The 20288-nt window shown below is 42.9% G+C and overlaps 1 protein-coding gene across 2 annotated transcripts; it reads left to right on the top strand.

Moving 5' to 3' along the window:
* The first annotated feature begins 440 nt into the window (after positions 1-440).
* On the top strand, positions 441-19748 carry LOC133805093 (uncharacterized). Of its 2 annotated transcripts, XM_062243196.1 has the most exons (3): positions 441-645; positions 8020-8491; positions 8584-9482. In XM_062243196.1, exons 2-3 carry the CDS (start codon positions 8462-8464, stop codon positions 9088-9090), a joined length of 537 nt encoding a protein of 178 aa, XP_062099180.1. In that variant the 5' UTR covers positions 441-645; positions 8020-8461; the 3' UTR covers positions 9091-9482. The 2 variants fall into 2 exon arrangements, 1 of the variants encoding a protein (XP_062099180.1); XR_009878830.1 differs by lacking the exons at positions 8020-8491; positions 8584-9482 and adding an exon at positions 18545-19748.
* The last annotated feature ends 540 nt before the right edge of the window (positions 19749-20288 follow it).

Genomic DNA, 20288 nt, shown 5'->3' with positions numbered 1-20288 from the left:
GCACAAGTTGAATTAATGGGAAATTATATGATTATAATTGAGTATATAAATATGTGGTTATGTGAATTTAATTATGTTTAAGTCCCGATCTTGGTAAGCATGAGCATTTTCGTAATTTTGACTCGTTGATGGTATATTTGTAATTATATGTTATGTGTTGTGTGACTACATTATTATGTGGGAATGTGTGAAATTCGACAATGGTGGATTCCTTCAAGTGGTAATAGCATAAAGTCACAAAGAGAGATATTTGGTGGATTGTTGAATTTTGTGGTATTATTGGGAACTTTGATGATTAGTGGGTATTATGAAAATAGTCGGAATTTGTAGTATTATTGCAAATGGAAGTAGAATTGCTAAGTTAACCTTGATGTTAGTTAAGTAAGGAAAAGAAAAGGGAGGGAAATATGGTCATTTGGGCTTAGAAGTAGTGAGATAACTATCAACTCCCTCGTCTTTCTCTTTTACGTTATATTCCCTTAGTTCTGTTATCCTCTTCATAAAAACACTTCCTTCTCAAGAGTTCTCAAGATAGGAGCAAGGTTCTTCAAATTTTCTGAAGTTGATAGAGAATTCAAGCTTCAAGGAGAGGGTTAGTAGCCAATAGTTTTTGCATCACCGTTGACGATCAAAGTTAGTGAAGAGGTAAGGATTCTTCCCTGGTTTTAGCTTGTTCTTCATGTGTTCTTGGGGGATTTTGATTTAATTTTGAAAGTGGATGATTTTAAATGGTTGGGGTGAGTAAGTTAACAGTAGAAACACTTTTGTTAACTGTCTTAGGCTTGAAATTTCAATGGAAAACCAGAATTTTGTTTGAGTTTTAAAGTTTTAAGAAAAATGAGGATTTTTGACCTTATTCCTATTATATTTGAGTTGGGGCCTGAATTTTGAAATCTAATTGTTGTTATTAGGTGTATATTAGGTTGAATATCTGTTTTGGGGCACAAATTTTAAGTTTGGTATAGTTTGGGGTCGAATTGAGATTGATTCGAAATTCTGAAAATACAGAGAAATAGCTCTCTGACTTGAACCGGTCGACCGGCCTGAGGCAACCTGTCGACCGGCCTGCGGTTGTGGGGTTTGGCCATTTTGGCCAAACGGTCGACCCATTTGGGGGAAACGGTCGACCGATTTTTACAGGTAGTGGGATTTTAAGCACTTTTTCATGGAAATTTGAGGTTGAGTCCTAGGGGATCTTGGACCAAGGTTCTTAGGATATGTTTAAGCATATTTAAGGTGTATTTGAAGCCTAGTGGTGCTTATAGAAAGTCATGGTAAAGTGGAGTAATGGGAACTTTTAAGTCATGTTTAAGCATATTTAAGGTGTAATGGGAACTAGCTTCTGTTTCATGTTGAATATGATGTCTTGATTTAATCCTTGCATTTTACTAAGTTAGGTTCTTCTGTAAATAACGCTACAAGTTTGTTGTCCAATTTTCCTAGGGTGTCCCTAATTTATGTTTTTTTTACACATGTATTAGTTGTGCATGCTACTAGGGTAGATGAAAAACTTTTATGCCTATAGGACTTTTCATTTCTTTTGCTGGATGTATTAGGGTCTGATTGGTATAGTATCTGAATCCCATTTTATCATTTTAAAACTTTAAATCAGTGGGACCTACAAGAATAATTTATTGGTAAGATAGTTTTGAAAATAAAATTAAAATCAATATTCTAATTTTGTGTTCTAAAATAAAAAAACAAGAAAGTCACGTTTTCTCTGATTCCAAATCATTGTATCATAAAATTCTACAAATCAATTACTTTTTTATATTTTCAAATTCCTTACCAATCACATATTCAGTTTTTTAAAACTAAAAAACAGTTGTCAGATACTGAACCAATCACATTTTCAAAAACATGTTTTCAAACTATAAATTCAAAATTTTATTTTAGAAGCACACTTTTTAAAAATGCAGATTTTTCCAATCGCGGACCAATCAAACTCTTACACTCTTATTATTATTTTTAATGAAAAATTCATTTCTGTAAAAAAATAAATAAAAAAGGATATTAAAAGTACTTCCACAATCCAAAGGGATCTTCCTACTATGCCCTTCTCAATTGTTATTTTTATTGTTTATCCTTTTATTTTGAAAAGGAAATTCTAATAGTCCTCTATTTTATAAAATATTCCCAAATTCAGTAAGACATTTTTGCCCATAATTAATAAAATCTTAGTTATTTTAAAATTACTATAAAATTTATATAAAAATCTCACATAAAAGTTTTTATAAAATTTATATTATTATTGTACTTTTAGTTTTAAAAATAAAAAATTAAATAAATTATATTACCTGTAAATAAATAAGGGTAAAAAGATCATTTTTTTAAATGAAAAAGATTATATCTATTATATATAATAAGTGTGTAGATAACGGAAATTCTTGGTTTTAACAGTTTTTTATTTTTTTAATGTTAAATTTAACGGAGTATTATTATATTTAACGGTAGTTTGTAAACCCTTAAACTTAAACTTAAATAAAATAAAATAAATAATTAAAAAAAGATATTTTTTTAGATATTTTACAATAATAATTATTTAAAAATAATAAATAATTAAACAAATCAAAATATGATATTTTTTAGATATTTTACAATGATAATTATTTACAAATAATAAATAATTAAAAAAATTAAAATATTATATTTTTTAGATATTTTACAATAATAATTATTTAAAAATAATAAAATCATACGTTTTATAACTTAAATGAATTTTAATTAAATTGAAACTCACTTATTAGAATAATATCATATTAAATATATAATATAATCTATTGTCAATTACCAACAAATTCATTTTTTTTTAAATACTAGCAAGAAACTTAAATTTAAAATCCACGTATAATATTTAATATTATATTATTGTCACTCCCAAATTAAAAAATTATAACAAACATAAACTTAAACAAAAATAAATAAATTATTTAATTAAAATAAGATATTTATTTGAAATTTATATCACATTATTATAAATTTAATAAAAATAATTAATAAATTCTATAAATAAAACTAAGCAAACGTGTATATTGCACGTTGTTTGTATCTAATATAAATATATATATATATATGTGTGTGTGTGGGCACATTCATAATGGCTACTCAATTTTTTTACCAATGGATGATTACTCTAATATTAATCATTGGATCAAGATCTAATGATCCATAATTATAGTTGTTAATTAATATTTTAAAAATTAAAATTTTACTTTTTCAAACTTTTAGAATAACTACTTGATGACATGTTACACATTTATTTAATTAAATAATTTTTAAAAAATAACATAAAATTTATTCCAAGATTCAATTTCCAATCCTTCTCATTCATTCTTGATTCATCCCTTTTATATATTCCATGGATAGTTAAGTGCAATTTAAAAAAAATCTAAATTAATAGTATAATTAATGATCATTATTTTTCCAAATAATGGTTCTTGCCTAATTAAATCCCAATTTCAAAATTCAATGATTTTATTTTATTTTGTATTAATTTTTATCATCTTACATCATATTAACAACTTTCTCTCGTAGAGAAACAAGGGAGAAGAAATTAAACATCTTTTTATATAATATTTTAATTTAAATAAGCTATATTAATGGAAGTTCTTATGCTCTAATTTTTTTCTTTTCATTATTTTTCTTTCTACAATCGTTGAAGTAAATGTTAACGTTAAATAACTAAATTTTCTAAAATTTAACTTTTTAAAAAATGTGGAATAATGTATACTATATATTTTTAAAACATATTTTAATAAAAAAAACGTGGATTATTATTGTCATTTAATGTTTTTTAATTTTGAATTGGTCAAAACTTTCCAATATAAAAGTGGTACAGGTTTCAATAACACAATTTTTTACACACATTTATACACTAATTTTATACCATTAGATATGTTACACCCTAAATTTTGAGGGAAATTTATTTAATTTCGAAATGTAGGCTCGCATCGATAATGATTGAATGAATATTTTGTATTTTTAAATTTAAATGACATATTGTTGTAACTTCCCTAAAAAAGTAGGAAGTAATAACTGAACAGTCTATAAATACTGATCTTTTTATTTGTAAAGCACGTTGAATTCTTGTATGAAAAATCTTTATAAAATTGTTTTCCGACTTTAACGCAGACTATCTTAATAATAATAATTTGTAGACGAGTTTAACTACTGAACTACATAAAAAAAATTTATTTGATGTTTTTCATCTTAGTTCTTTGATAAAAGCTTAATTACTCTTATTTATTTTTGGGTTGACAAAAAACATCGTCAACAAGATAAAAGTCGATCTAATGGCTAAAATTAAAACACATATTAATAACAATAAAATTCCATTTATACACATTTATAATTGAATGAAAAGGTTATGAATAGGATTTCAAATAAATTTATAATAAAACTTTTTATAATTATGATAAAATCTTTTGTGGTCCATGTTTTTTTTAATAAAATTGATGCACATATATTAATATCTAAACACTATTTTAAAAATAGTTATGTATCAATGCTTAAATAATAATAATAAAAATCAAACACTAATATTTTTTAGCACACTCTATACTCACATATTTCACTATTAATATATGTATATATATATATTGTTGACGAGGTTCTTTGCCAACATGTAATTAAGAAAATAAGATAAAATGATTAGTGCTGAATAATGAACCGAAATAGATGAATGATCTTAAAATGGACTGATGACACACATACGTTTTTAGGTGGTTCAAAGGTTAAAATCCTTCTACTCCACCAGCCAATATTATTGCTATACTTCTGGTATTCTTTACAGGGTATTTTGTTACACAATAGAATCCAACCTCTTGCAACTCCCAGGGTCTCCATATTTATAGGAGAGGGCACCTGGGAGTTGGTAAGGGGGGTCATCCCGTGACCTTCTGACCCATCCTGTCACTTCTGTGACATTCATGATTAATTCATAAAACCTGACAAATGAAGTGTGGTCTAATCAATAGGTAAGGGTGATAATGGGCCGCACGGCCCAACCCAGTTGTGGGTGCCTGAACATGCACGTTCAGGCAGCGTGTTCGAGAATTCAGGGATATATCAGACACATGATGTCTGATATATGCACGTTTATATTGCGTGGTTGACTTTATAAAGGGTCATAGCTTTCAACTCCAGCTCGTGCCTCGAGCTAGATGCCTTCTTGACCCGCGGTCTTTATTTTCCTGACTCGGCCCTTAAATAATCTTGGTAAACCTTTGGTTACCTCGAGCTAAAGAGGTAGGACCTGACGACAGCAGCTCCGGCCACGTGGCTGATATAATTAGGCCATATCTCAGGTCGCTAATAGCCCGTGGAAAATCAGGGCGTACATTTGCCCCCCAAGCCTCAGCTCGTGGCACACGACGTCATGTGGGACCACAGCGGGGGCTTTTAGGCTTCTCCATGGACTCTCCATATTCCACCTATTACGCAGGCGCCGAATACGTGGAGCATCGTGGTTGGTGACTGTACGTCTTCCGAGAACCGCATTAAATGGCCTAACCTATACTCAGCCGTCATTTCGCCTTTCGAGTGGAGAGCCTCAGATCCCACATCAGGACAATCCAACGGCCCTCCTCACGTGGCCTTCCACGTATATAAAAGGGGTGGCCACCTTACGCATGGGCCACCCGTTTATTTGAAAATTTTCTAAATTTCCTATCTTCTTCTCTCTTCTCACCCTCAAAAAACCCTCTTTTTCTCCCGGTTACCATTCCCAGCATTCCAGAAGATCAGGTGCAAGGGCTCCTTTGAGGTTTTGGTACCAGTCATCCTGTCGAGGCCCCAACCCAGACGACCCCTTCATCTCCCCCACAGCAAAACATTTCGTAAGTTTTCTGACTGTGCATGCTTTAAATTTTCTTTTCACTGTAGCCTAGGTAAATAGTTACTGTAGCTGCATGCAATATTCTGCTGGTTTTTGTGAGTATGGAGGGTGTAGGTTTTTTTTTAGGGCATCGATTGTAGAAGAAAACTATTTAGGAGCATGGTTCATAGGGTGCGTTTTCTGGGGAAATCTTCTAAGTAGGATTTTTTTTGGTATGCTTGTTTAAAATATCCAGCATTTTGGGTGCAAAACCAGGTAGCTTAGGGGACACGCTTCACAGGTGGTTTTGCACCTCTTGCTTACTGAAACTTTCCTTCCACGAAAAACTTTTATCCTGACCCTCCTGACACACGAATTCTGAGTAATCGGGGATCTGTTGGGAGCACACGCGCGTGTTCATAGAACCGCGTGGTCTCATTCTCCATGGGCTGAGCTTACCTCAGCCCGTGCAAAGGAAACACTTCTCTTCAGATTCTTTCTCATGTTTAGGTCACCCTTTCTAAAATTTCTTCTTTTGTTCGCTAGGCGACCAGATGGGATCCAAGAAGAACGCTCCTAAGAAGACCGCAGGCAGCTCGTCCTCCCAACAATCCAAAGGAAAGGAGGTGATGACAGACTCCCCAATCCCGGTCTTCGGGCTGGCCGTGGAGCAGGAGCTCGAGGTGGCGCCTGATGCTTTCTTCGAGGCCGAGAGGATCGTCTCGAAGATCACCGACCAGGGGAAAGTGAATAAAATATTCCTTTCCCACAACATCGAGCTAGGGAGGGGCGCCCTGATCGCCCGACCTCCCGCAGAAGGTGAGCGGAGCTGCACGCCGCTCGACGAGGAATATGTGGCGTGGAGTGACGAGCACTTCAAGGCTGGGGCCTTCCTTCTGCTGGACCAATACTTTGCCGACTTCCTCAACTACGTGAAGTTGGCTCCTTTCCAGCTCCCCCCCAACTCCTACCGTTTGTTGGTGGGGTTGAGATATATGTTCCTGAAACAAGAATGGGAGGTCCCTACTCCGGCGGACATCTTATATTTTTTCTGCCTCAAGGCCAACCCAGAGCAGCGGGGGCGAGGCGACGGGTTCTCCTACTTGACCCGCTTTCCAAACACAGCTGTGGTCATCGAGCTGCCCAGCCACCCTAACGACTTCAAAGACCAGTTCTTTATGTCCAAGGGGTTTCGCAACTGCAAACTTCATTACTTCAACCGTCCTCGTAAGTGCCTTTTACTCTTAGCTCGTAAGTTAAGTATTGATTAGCTTCCCTTTATCAGTTTCTGACTTAGAACAATTCTACAGCCATTTTTGCGAGGACAGACAAGTCTGTGATCCTCGGGAGTCAGTACGAGACACTGGCGGGTCTGCCCCCCAGTGAAAAGGACTATTGCCAGCTCATGACAGACGAGACGATGTTGGCATGCAAACTAATCTCTCCAGGCCAGACTTTGGCCCTGAGGAGACCCCGGGGGCTTCCCCCAGCTCGCGAGATGAGGCCCATCCCCGAGGAGGAGGCTGCGGGAGAAGGAGAGGATGAGGATGAGGAGGACGAGGACGAGGTGCCCCTCATAAGGACGAGGAGGAAGCGGGCGCTGGAGGTCGCCCAAAGAACGGACGAGGAGAGGATCCGGTCCGGAGCAGCCGCAGGTCCCTCTGGGCAAGGTAATTCTTACATGTTCAGGGGCTTAGATAGGGCCACCGCCGATCCTCGGTTAGCTAGGTTTAATCCCAACCAGCCTGTCCAACGCCATTGAAACAACCCAGACCTCGACGTAACCCTACTCTAGTGTGTCGACCGGCTCGTGCTGGATTACGAGAGTAGCCGCCCTAGGGGTACTGTAGTCGTAGACAACACCTTAGCCTTTAGGTCGGCCCTCTTTGAGGAGTATGGGACTAATCTCCGGTCGTGGCCCTCCCTTCGGGAGGGTACTGTAGCTCCGGGCCTTAGGCAATATGTGGAAGAGTCTAGTCCCGAACTAGATTCGGAACCAGAACCTGTTCCAGCTCGCGAAGTCATTGTCTTAGATTCCCCCGCAGGAGCTCCGGGGCCGATGGTCGTGACCATAGATTCCTCTTCTCGCTCAGGGGGTAGGATCCCTTTCATTATATATACTTGAGTTCCGCTTTTTCCCCCTTATTTTTGTTGTTCTTGCATAAATGCTTACTTGTATACTAATGTTGTCTTTGTTTTGCCAGAGGAAATGTCTCAGCCTGGGAACAAAGACCTGCGAGCTATGTTCACCGGAGGGAACTCTTCTGCTGGGGCCTCTGGGCCCAAAATGAAGAAGCTCCGGGTGGCGAAGAAAGCCGCTGGGACACCATCCAAGTCCCCTGCAAAGGGGAAATACCAGATCCCAGCTGCCCAGGCCAAGGTACCTCCACCTTCTGCCGCAGTGGAGAAGATGCCCCCGCCCCCTCCACGAGCTCTCGCCTTTGTTCAGGATATGGGAGCGGAGCCTGGGATTTTGGCAACTTCAGTCCCCGAGGTGCACATTCCGGTGGACCCCCAGGCCTTGGAGAAAAATCCTGACGTCTTTCGGGGGACGGTGTACGAGACGGCGCCTACACCGTCGACCACTACTACGGCGCCACTGAAAGGGACCTGCGGGCGATCGAAACAAGGAGCCTAGAGAGCGTGATGGAGTCTTCATTGGGAATGGCTCTAACGGTAAGCTGGCTTTACATTTTGTACTATTTGGTTGTCATGCGTCGCACGTTCTTTCTTTTTTTTTCTAAGGCAGTTGCCTCTTTGCATTGTAGGGTGCCTTGGCTCTTCACCGGAGCATATCTAGGTCCAAGGCTTGGCTCGAGGTCATGAGGGGCGAGCACCAGGCTGTTTTGGCCGCACAGCAGACTACCTTGGCCGCCCTGAAGATTGCCCAAAAGCAGGAACATGAGGCTAAGGATGCCTTGGCGGCCGCGCGGGCCGAGCTTGATGCTTCCCGTCCCAAGCTGCAAGAGGTCGAGGCTACCAAGGCCGTGCTAGAAGCTGTAACGGCCGAACTCGAGGAGGCCAAGGCTGCCCGGGCCGCGCTAGACTTTGCGAAAACCGAGACCACGAAGGCCAAGGACGCCTTGGCAACGGAGAAGGCAGCTTCCAGCTCCGCCATGGAGGACATGCTATACCACTGCTGGGTTTTCAACCCGGATGGCGACTTCTCCTTCCTAGGAGCGGATGTCAGGGAGCTCTTCCTGGAGGGGTTTAAAGCTCGTCTTCAGCAAGAGGTGCCTTCTGAGACCGGGGAGACCTCCACAGCGGCCGAGTAGGAGGGCGAGACGGCGACCTCAACGGAGCAGCCCGGTGGGGCCTAGGGCATTTCTTTTTCGAACACTTATTATTATTATTTTTTTTGTAACTTTTGTATGAGGTTTTTCAACCTCGAGACAATTGGCTTTATCCATTTTTGCTTCTATACACTTCGGTAATAGTCTTGGTTTGCTTTTCTTTTTGTTGGTGCTATGATTTCTTAGGAAAAACATGTTAACCAATCTTTGACCCAACTTCTAAGATAAGTCCCGGTTGCATTTCAGACATTGCATTAAAAACTTAGTTCGCGTTAACTTCTTATTGATATCTCGTGATTTTTAAGAAAAACAACGATCAATCAATTTGAATTAACTTCTAAGTTTTATGACCTGGTTATGTCCAGGACGTTAGTTTGAAAACTTAGTTCACGTTAATTATTATCAATATCTCGTGCTTTTTAAGAAAAACAACGATCAATCAATTTGAATTAACTTCTAAGTTTTATGACCTGGTTATGTCCAGGACGTTAGTTTGAAAACTTAGTTCGCGTTAATTTTTATCAATATCTCGTGCTTTTTAAGAAAAACAACGATCAATCAATTTGAATTAACTTCTAAGTTTTATGACCTGGTTATGTCCAGGACGTTAGTTTGAAAACTTAGTCCGTGTTAATTCTTGACTAATATCTTGTGCTGTTTAAGAAAAACACCGATTAATCAATTTGAATCAACTTCTAAGTTTTGAGCCGACCTGGTTATATCCAGGATAGGACTTAGTTCGCGTTAACCCTTTATCAATATCTCGTGTTTTTTAAGAAAAACATCGATCAATCGATTTGAATAAACTTCTAAGCCTTTAAGGCGACCTGGTTATATCCAGGCACCATATGCCCCCCAAGTAACTAGGAAAGGGTCTTTTGTGGTTACTTGAGATTACACCCAAAAATATACACAATAATAAACAAAGATTTAATTCTCATTGCTTAAAAAAAAGTGGCCTTTAAGCCTTACAAGGGTGCTATTGATAATATTTCTTCAAATGGATGGCGTTCCAAGTTCGTGGGACTGCTTTCCCATTGAGTCGAGTTATTCTGTAAGTTCCTTCCTTAATGACCTCGGTGATTTGATATGGCCCTTCCCAGTTCGATCCCAATACTCCATCTTTGGGATCCTTATCGGCTAAGAAGACTCTCCTGAGGACCAGGTCGCCAATGCTGAAGGCGCGTTTTTTGACCTTTGAGTTGAAATAACGAGTGATTTTTTGCTGGTAATGCGCGAGCTGAAGCTGCGAATCTTCTCGTCTTTCATCAATCAGGTCGAGGGAGGTGCAAAGTAGTTCGTGGTTGCGGTCCTGGTCATATGCCTGGACTCTATGCGAAGATACCTTAATCTCGACAGGGAGGATTGCCTCACTTCCAAAAGTCAGGGAGAAAGGAGTATGACCCGTAGGAGTCCGATGCGAGGTCCGGTACGCCCACAAAACCTGGGGGAGCTGTTCTGGCCAGACCCCCTTGGCTTCGTCTAGTCTCTTCTTAAGTCTCTCCTTTAGCGTCTTATTGACAGCCTCGACCTGGCCATTTGCCTGGGGATAGGCCACGGATGAGAAGATTTTCAAAATTCTGTACCTTTCACAAAATTCGGTGAAGAGGTCGCTGTCGAATTGAGTCCCATTGTCGGATACGATTTTCTTGGGCAGCCCGAATCGGCAAATAATGCTCTTGACCACGAAGTTGAGGACTTTCTTGGAAGTTATTGTTGCCAAAGGTTCTGCCTCAACCCACTTTGAGAAGTAGTCGATAGCCACCACGGTGTAGCGGACCCCGCCCTTTCCCGTGGGGAGGGCGCCGACCAAGTCGATTCCCCAGACCGCAAATGGCCACGGGAACGAGATCATCTTCAGCTCGACTGGGGGAGCTCGGGCAACTGTGGCGAATTGCTGGCACTTGTCACATTTCTTGACGTATGAGATCGAGTCCTTTGATAGAGTGGGCCAATATACCCTTGCCTTAAGACTTTTAGGGCCAAGCTTTGCCCCCCAGTGTGATCCCTGCAAAAACCCTCGTGCACTTCCTGCAGGATGGCCTTTGCTTCGCCTGGTAGAACACATCGTAGGAGAGGTAGGGAATGCCCACGTCGGTATAGCACCCCATATACCATCGTATACCTTGGAGCTTGGTATAGTACCTGCCGTGTGTCATTACGTCCCTCGGGTAACTTTCCTTTGGTAGATACTCGAGGAGGGGGGTCATCCAGGTCGGTCTGGCGTCAATCATCTCGACCTCCGCCCCGACCTCTTCTATGCTTGGTTTCTCCAGGAACTCTACCGCTACTAACCCCAAAGCCTTCGTCTCCCTGGAGGTAGCGAGCTTGGCGAGGGCGTCTGCGTTAGCGTTATGCTCTCGAGGTATCTGCTCGATTGAGCCTTGTTTAAACGCGGACAGTTCAACTTTTACCTTGGCCAGGTAAGCAGCCATCTTGGCTCCCCATGCTTGATACTCACCTAGCACCTGGTTTACCACGAGCTGGGAATCAATGAAGCACTGAACGGAGCTGGCCCTCAGCTCCTGAGCTATCCTTAGCCCGGCCAGCAAAGCTTCATATTCGGCCTCGTTGTTGGAGGCCTTGAATCTGAATCTCAACGCCAAGTGGAATCTATGCCCTTCTGGGGATATCAAAATGATTCCAGCTCTGGAGCCGTTCTCATTAGATGAGCCATCCGCGAAGATCTTCCATGACGCCTGGGTCGAGGTGACCTGGGGCAACCCTTCCACAGGATCCTCCCTGAATCCTATGCACTCTGCCACAAAATCGGCCAGGGCCTGACTCTTTATAGCAGTTCGTGGGGTGTACAAAATCTCGAACTGACTGAGCTCGATAGCCCATTTCAACAGGCGTCCTGATGCCTCAGGTTTTTGCAAAACCTGCCTTAAAGGTTGATCGGTCATGACGTGTATTGAGTTGGACTGGAAATACGGCCTGAGCTTCCGGGAGGCCGTGATAAGATAGAATGCCAACTTTTCCATCAACGGGTATCGGGATTCGGCCCCGAGAAGTCTCTTGCTGATGTAGTAGACCGGTTTCTGAACTCGGTCTTCTTCTTGGACCAATACGGCACTAGCTGCATCTTCTGTGACAGCTAGGTAAAGGAAAAGAAGCCCTCCTGCCTTTGGTTTGGACAATACGGGTGGCTCGGCCAAATGTGCCTTCAGGTTGAGGAAAGCACCCTCGCACTCCTCTGTCCATTCGAACTTCTTATTTCCTCGGAGCAGGTTGTAGAATGGCAGGCACTTGTCGGTGGATTTTGAAATAAACCAATTAAGGGCTGCCACCCTTCCTGTCAGGCCTTGAATGTCCTTACGCGATCTGGGCGAGGGAAGCTCGAGCAATGACCTGATCTTATCGGGGTTCGCCTCGATTCCTCTAGTGTTGACAATGAAACCCAGGAATTTTCCAGACGCGATCCCGAAAGTGCACTTTTGAGGGTTAAGCCTCATGTCGTATTCTCTTAGTATCTTGAAGCATTCTTCCAGGTTGGAAACATGGTTATCGGCAGTCTTTGACTTGACCAGCATGTCATCAACGTACACTTCCATGTTCTTCCCGATTTGGTTGGCAAACATTCTATTCACTAATCTCTGGTATGTAGCACCAGCGTTCTTCAGTCCGAACGGCATGACCTTGTAACAATAGACGTTAGTTGGGGTCATGAAGCTGGTGTGCTCCTGGTCCACCGGGTTCATGGCGATCTGATTATAGCATGAGTATGTGTCCATAAAGGACATGAGCTCGTGCCCCGCCGTGGCGTCCACCAATTGGTCGATCCTTGGCAAGGGAAAATAATCTTTGGGGCAGGCTTTATTCAGGTAGGAGAAGTCGATGCAGGTCCGCCATTTCCCGTTGGGCTTTGGGACCAGCACGAGATTAGCGACCCAAACCGGAAACTTGGCTTCATGGATAAAGCCGCATTTCTTGAGCTGGGCTACTTCGTCTTCTAAGGCCTCAGCCCGAGTTGTTCCCAGGCGCCTCTGTTTCTGGGACTTTGCGGGAACGCTCTTATCCAAATGAAGGGTGTGCATGATGACATTTGGACTGATTCCCACCATGTCCTCGTGTGACCATGCGAACACATCCAGGTTATCCTGCAGAAATTTGATCAGCTCTGCCTTCCTCTTGCCACAGAGGTTTTTCCCGAGCTTAACCATCCGTGAAGGATTTTGTGGATCGATATTTACTTCCTCGAGCTCTTCAATAGCTTGGAGCTTGGACTTGTCCTCGCCTATTCAGGGGTCAATATCCTCACTTAGGACGATGCTTTCCCCTTCGGCGCTCTGAGGTTTTTCAATCTCAGGATTAGTCAAAGGTTCCTGAGATTTCTCTTCTCCACCTTGGACGGCCATTGTTAGCTGCCCAGGTTTCGATTTTCCCTTCATGGAAATGATGTAGCATTCCCTGGCAGCAAGATGATCGCCACGGACCGTGCATATCCCTGTGGAAGAAGGGAATTTCAGCGCGAGGTGGCAGACGGAGGTGATGGCTTCAAAAGCTATAAGTGTAGGTCGACCCAAAATGGCATTGTACGCAGCGAGGCAGTCGATGACCACGAACTCAAGGAGTTTTGAGACTGTCCGAGGTCCCTCTCCTAAGGTGATCACCAGCTCGATCATCCCTATAGCCACTGATCCTTCTCCCAAGAAACCATACAGCATCATGGAGGTCACCTTTAGCTCGGTGACAGTCAAACCCATTTTCTCCAGCATGGATCAGAATAGAAGGTTTACCGAGCTCCCATTATCGATCAGCACTCTCCTAACCCTCCGATTAGTGAGCTGCACTGCTACGACCAGAGGGTCGTTATGAGGGAACTGAACGTGGCTAGTATCTTCTTCAGTAAAAATGATTGGTTGCCTTTCCAATCGCTGCTGCTTTGGCAGATGCTGCTCGGGGACGAACTCTACTCCATTATGAGCCTTGAGTTCGTTGACGTACCTCTTTTGGGCACCCTTGCTCGTACCAGCCAAATGAGGACCTCCAGAGATTGTGGATATCTCTCCTCCTATCACTGGAGGAGGGACGTCTTGATCTACCCGAGACCCGGGCTGACTGACTAGGATTTCTGGAGCAGGTCAGCTTGCTGGAACCCTGTTCCGCGCATACTGAGCCAAGGGACCGGCTCTGATGAGAGTCTCGATCTCATCTTTCAGGTGTCTATAATCATCGGTATTGTGGCCAACGTCGTTGTGGAAACGACAAAACTTGGAGGTGTCTCACTTCCCCTTCTGGTGCTTTAACGGCTCCGATTTCTTCCAGGGGAGGCGAGCAGGGTTTGCTAGGAAGATGTTCTCCCTAGAGTGGGTGAGCTCCGTATAAGTCGCATAGACCGTCTTAAATTTTTCTACGGACTGGTTGCCCTCGCCGTTCCCCTTTCTCTTGCCTCCACCGAACTGGTTATTGTGTGTAACGTTCTGGGTCGCTGTCACGACCTTTGTTCCCACTCCAGCGGGCTGCTCAGGGACCTGGCTGGTTCCTGCAGCTGAGGCTTGGGCCTCCTGCAAGTTGATCCACCCCTGTGCCTTATTTAGGAATTCGTTTACTGAGCTGACTCCCTTCCTTTGTATTTCATTCCAGAGTCCCCCTCCGATGAGGATTCTAGTCCTCAAAGCCATGAGCTTGGAGCTGTCATCTGCGTCTCTGGCCCGAGCAGCGACGTTCGCGAACCTGCTAAGGTAAGCCTTCAAAGGCTCGTCGCGTTGTTGCCTCACGTTATTCAGGGAGTCGGCCTTGACGCGGGCAACCTGGGAGGCTCGGAATGCTCTTGATCTGGTTATTACCAGTTGGGAATCAGGGAAGAGAATAGGCAAGGGGTTGCTGTTATATTGGATAAGAGCACTGAGGATGCTGAGTTATGTGTTGAGGGTTTGGTCAATGCCAAATTGTTTCCGTGAGATAGGTGAAAGGAGTATTAAGAGAATATCTTAATTGAACTTGTGATTGTCTTGATCGACGGCACGGTGATGTATTCTAGTTAGAACTTTGTTAAGGTTGAAGAATGCCTTGGAAGTAAGAGTTTCCCTAGGCAAGCATGATGGTACATGTAGTTGGGTTGAGTTCCACGTTTTTTTTTACAGATTAGAATCAGTTGCTGAGCTGCTATGACACCTCAAGACAGGGGGAAGTGATGGTCTATGCATGATGTTGGTTAAAGGATCTGACTAGAACTGGAGTGGAGTTTTTAGTATACTTAATAGCCAGTGGATACTTGGAATTATCATCGTATAAAGGAACAAGAACGACAGTTAAGGAAATCCCAGATGAAAGGAATTAAAGGCAAGTCTTAATTGAGTTAGCTAAGGATTTTACAATGCTGTGTATAAGTTTATCGTGATATAAGGACCAAATCTGGACTCTGTTGGACATCGAAATTACACGGAAATTCTGGATGAATCTCATACTACTCTCTTGGTCTTTTCATCCAGACATTGTGGAAAAGGTACAATAATTTGAAGGTTTTGTATTGGAGGCCTAGGTGGAGAGGAATACAATGAATGAGGAACAAAATTCTTAACCTGATAGTAGTTTGTGATAGGCATCGCAGCCTTTGAGTATGTTATAATGGGAATAAGGAAATGTCGTGAAAGGTATCGTAGAGAGACTACCAAGATGGTTGGGTCGTCATGGACCAGCGTCTGGGGGAGAACTTGCTTTTGTCAGTAAGGATAATTGATACAACTGACCAGTACTCAGAATTCTAAGGGAGATGGATGGTAAGCCTCCATGGAATTTAGGGATTAATTTCATTGAGAAAGGACATTATTTTATTCTCAGGTCTTGGGAAGATTAAGGAAGGCGATGAATAGAGAATCGGATTCTGATGAATTTTACTATTTTCAGACTGATGGTAAATTAGGGAGAAAGGGGGTTATCCAGATGTTGGAAGAGCATTTGATAAGATGGAGAATAATAATGATTGTATATCATTCGTTTGTGGGAATGAGATAAGTGAGATGTTGCATTTGGATCTGAGGATGGTTCAGAGGATCATCGAATTATTAAAAGGTTAGAGCGTGGGAACCCACTTTTCAAAGTAAATGGAAATACTTTATTGAATTGGGAGACTCATACATTGATTGATAGAAATTTGCAGTTAAGGTGGAGTTACTCCATGGGGAGCGACCAGTTCCGTTATGAGATAGAAAGCAAAAGGTTTAAGGAACAGGATTGTACCTTGAGTTAAGGTAACGTTCTAGAACGGTAAGGTCAGGGAGTGACCAGAGTAGTTGGAGTCAGTTATGTGGAATCTATATTCTGGATAGTACAGATAAAATTTCGAGGACGAAATTTCTGTAAGGGGGGAATAGTTGTAACGACCCAAATTTGCTAACAAGGCTTAAGGGCCTTGATTAGCGTGCCTGGAGGGCATAATGGGAAGTATGCGTGAATTTAATGATTAAGACGCATGATTATGATTTGAAGCATGTTATATGACTATTTGAGTATTTGAGATGCATGACTATGTGTATTATGATATGTGATAATTCTAGCCCGTTGAGGGCATAAGTATGATAATTATGTGATGTGATTTGTACCACGTGGGTGTGGTGATATCAATGCGATGCACGTACCGAGACGGTCCTAGAGAGCTAGATAACCCAGAAGTCACAACGGGGATTTTATACCCGGCTCGGGAGGAGCCTAGGGGTATTTTGGGGATTCTGTAATTTAGTTCTTGTGAGATATTGGTAACTGGAGGTTTGGTAACTTGTGTAACTGTTAGTAACCATAGAGAGTAACAAGTTTGGTTAAAAGAAGTGGTAGAATTGTAAGGAAGTAGGAATGACAAAAAGGGCCTTGAGGTTTAGTTGGAATGGGAGTTAGATGGAAGGGTAAAATGGTCATTAGGCAAGGATTAGGATTACTTCAGCTGTAGGAAAAGGGAATACGTATTATACTTTGTTATATTTTGGTTTATGCTGAATTTGAAAGAAAGGGCTAGAAAGAAAAGGGAAATGAAGAAGGGGCTGAACTTGGGACCTAGGAGGAGACTCAAAGGGAGTTTGAGGCAAACAAAACCAGGTTTAAGCTAGGATTTCTCAAAGGTAAGAATTGTGCTCTGTTTAAGTTGAATTTAAGTCTGAATTTTCAGAGATTAAGTGAGAAAACTTAAAGGGAATATGGCTGGTTTTACTTTGAAATTCAATTAGGGTAATCAAGAGCAAAGAGGTTGGGAGCTGGAATTGGGAGGAGTTCAAGCTGAGTTTGGTTGAGGTAAGAATCTTTAGCATGTTTAATTTCGTAATTGGTGTGGCTTAAGACTTTTGAAGCATGATTTGTAGTTTTGGAAGCCATGGTTAAAGTTTTAGGAATTTGAAACTCAAGATAGGATTTTGGGGTGTGTTTGTGTGATTGGGGTTGTTTTTGATGCTTATAGGTTGTTAAAAGGGGTTCATTTGGGGTTCTGAATTGATTTTGAGGCTTAGGTATAAGTTTGGGGTGATTTGGAGTGTTATGGGTTCGGGAAAACGCAGGGGAAAACCCAGAATTCTGGGCTCGCGAAGGAGCGCCGCGGCGCAAGGCTGTTTCTGGGCGGTGCGTGTGCTCTCTGACTTGCTGGGCGCCGTGGCCCTATAGGGCAGCGCCGCGGCGCTAGGCCATTTTCAGAATGTGATATTTTGCAATTTTGAGCCTTTGCTCCGGGGGTTCGGGGGATGTCTTCGGTGCATTGTTTTAGGGATTTGGGGCATTCCGAGAGCGTGGGATTGGTTCCGGGAACTAGTTTTGGATTGGTTAGTGATAAAGGATGTTTCATTTGTGTTGTGACTAGGTCTTTGGTGAGGCTCGGGATAGAGGACCGTGCTCGCGATTTTGGGGCATCGGAAGCTCGGGATACAGGTAAGAAAGCTGCACCTGAGTATGTGGTTAGGTTGGGACTAAGTGTTCCCTATGTTTGTATGCATTGTTATGTGAATGTGATTAACCATGTGGACACGACGGGACTAAGAGCTCCCTACATTTGTATATCATGTCGTGAGATGGTGTTATTATGCCATGGGACATGCGATTACCGGCCTAAGGGTGTCGGAATCAATATTTGCGCACTGGGGCGCGGCTCGGCCACTGGTAGCTGAGGCAGCTTATTTATCACTGAGCTCGGTTAAGCTGGCCGGAGTTAGTGAGTATTACACTGGGGGCGGCCCTAATGAGCCGAAGACAGTGTGTTAAATAGAGGGTGCGACTAAGGGCGCCAACCCTGAATGTTATTTGATGGATATGACAATCTATTGGTTATGAATGTGAATATTGTGTTATGAATATAGTTGGTTGATTGTTTGGATGACAAACTGTTATTACTGATTGGATAAATGTTATGAAATATTGAATTCTTGGTTGAGCATTGTGAAATATTTGATAGTGTTGCTGATCTTGCTATGTTATTATGCTTTCTTGCTGGGCCTTGGCTCACGGGTGCTACGTGGTGCAGGTAAAGGCAAGGGTAGGCTGAATCAACCATGAGTTAGAGAGCTCTGGGGGCGAGATGTACATCATCAGCTGCTCGGCCGCCACGGTCGAGAAATTATACAGGAACAGAAACCTAAAATGTATATTTTGCCATTAGAGTGGCTTGAACTATTTGTAACTTCTAGAATTTGTTGTAACTAAGACATCTAAACCCTGTTTTGAGTCTCCATGTATTAAACCGTCATTTTTAATGGAAATAGCCTGTTTGTGACCAAAATCTTTTTATTCTTACTCTGATAATGGTATAGAGTTTACACTTTGTCTGAATGACTTGATTAGCAAGTCTTGCACTATTTTAAACAAACAGTGTAACGGTCTTGGTTATCCAGGGCGTTACAGGTGCGGCATACGGAAACCGGGCGGGTATGCCGTTGTTGCTATGCTGGGGGCGAAGAGCTCAAGCTCGTCCCCTGAGTCATATTCGTCTTTTTCTTTCTCCGACAGGAGCTTCCTCATTAGTTCCTCCATCTGAGCCAGGCACTCAAGGGTTTTGTCCTGATCTCCTTGGTTATTCTGGGGCTGTTCAACAGCTCCGGATCCATTGTATACGTTTGGTGGGTTATTGCCCCTCCTATCTTGAGATAGGTTATTTAGGACATTCCCGCCGTTACGTACCTCGGACAGGTCTCCCCCTGAGCGAGCATGGCTGCCACCTCCTACTGGGTCTCCCCTATGAGAGTTAAGACGATCTCATTGGTCGCCCCTCGGGGTGGCTTGGGACTTTGTGCCGAGCTTAGGCGTTGACGCAGGTCTCCGCCAGAAAGGTCACTTCGGCGACTTCCGGTCCAGTAGCTCCCGTTAGAGAAGCTCGGAGCCCGCCTTTGGGGGTGAGGATCCGGGCTTCCTTTGGGCGCCCAGCTACGATGGGAAGGTTCTGCGGATGGCGGGTTTCTCCTGCTGCTCCCATAAGCTAGAATATCTCGGATAGGCCGAGGAGGAGACATATATCTTATTGGTGAAGGAGGATGTTTGACCGGGGATGCAATCTTGGTTCCGTCAGGGCGAATCAAGTTAGGTAGGGGCCTTTCGGCGTTGCCAACTTGCGGGCCTCGCGCTTGGTGATCTGGACGGGGTGCAGGACGGCTGGCCGGGACGGGCTGTTGCTATGAGCCCTCCCCGGATCTCTTTCTAGAATTCCCTCGAGCCCTCCTGGGCGCGCTCGAGGCTGGCTGTGAGCTGGGAGTTGAAGTTCGGACCGAGCGGCTATATTGTTGTTCGGCCCTGGGTAGTTCTTCGAAGTTTGCCTCTCGGCGGTGCGATGAGGGAGTAGAGTTGGGTGTTGGAGGTCTGGCCGAGTGGCTAGGCCTGGACCGATTACCCCGATGGGACTTATGAGTCTCGCCTTGCCTCTTTCCGACGTTAGCGTCGGTTGCAAGAGGGGGTAGTCGGGCCAACACCTCCTTAATCTGCTGACTAGCTTTCGCCAGCTGACTCCTCAGCTGAGCATTCTCCATCTCTACCGCTGTGTAAAAGTCCGAGTTCAGATTAGGTGGTCGGGGTGTCGAACTTCCCGTGTCATCCTGGCCTATTGCCTGCTTGCCCGGCCGTTGCTGAACTTCGAGGTTTTACTCACCGGATATGGCGGCATGATGAGCCTCTTGCCCATCATGTTGTTCCGCCTCGTTACCGTGTCTTGATCGAGTGGTCACCATAGTTGGATGTTTGCGATAGCACCAATCTAACTAGCTCTCAATGAAAGCACCAAA

The sequence above is a fragment of the Humulus lupulus genome, chromosome X (assembly GCF_963169125.1).
Source record: "Humulus lupulus chromosome X, drHumLupu1.1, whole genome shotgun sequence".
In the NCBI taxonomy this organism is placed as follows: Eukaryota; Viridiplantae; Streptophyta; class Magnoliopsida; order Rosales; family Cannabaceae; genus Humulus; species Humulus lupulus.
The sequence above is the reverse complement of the archived record's forward strand: the minus strand, read 5'-3'. Positions and strand labels throughout refer to the sequence as shown.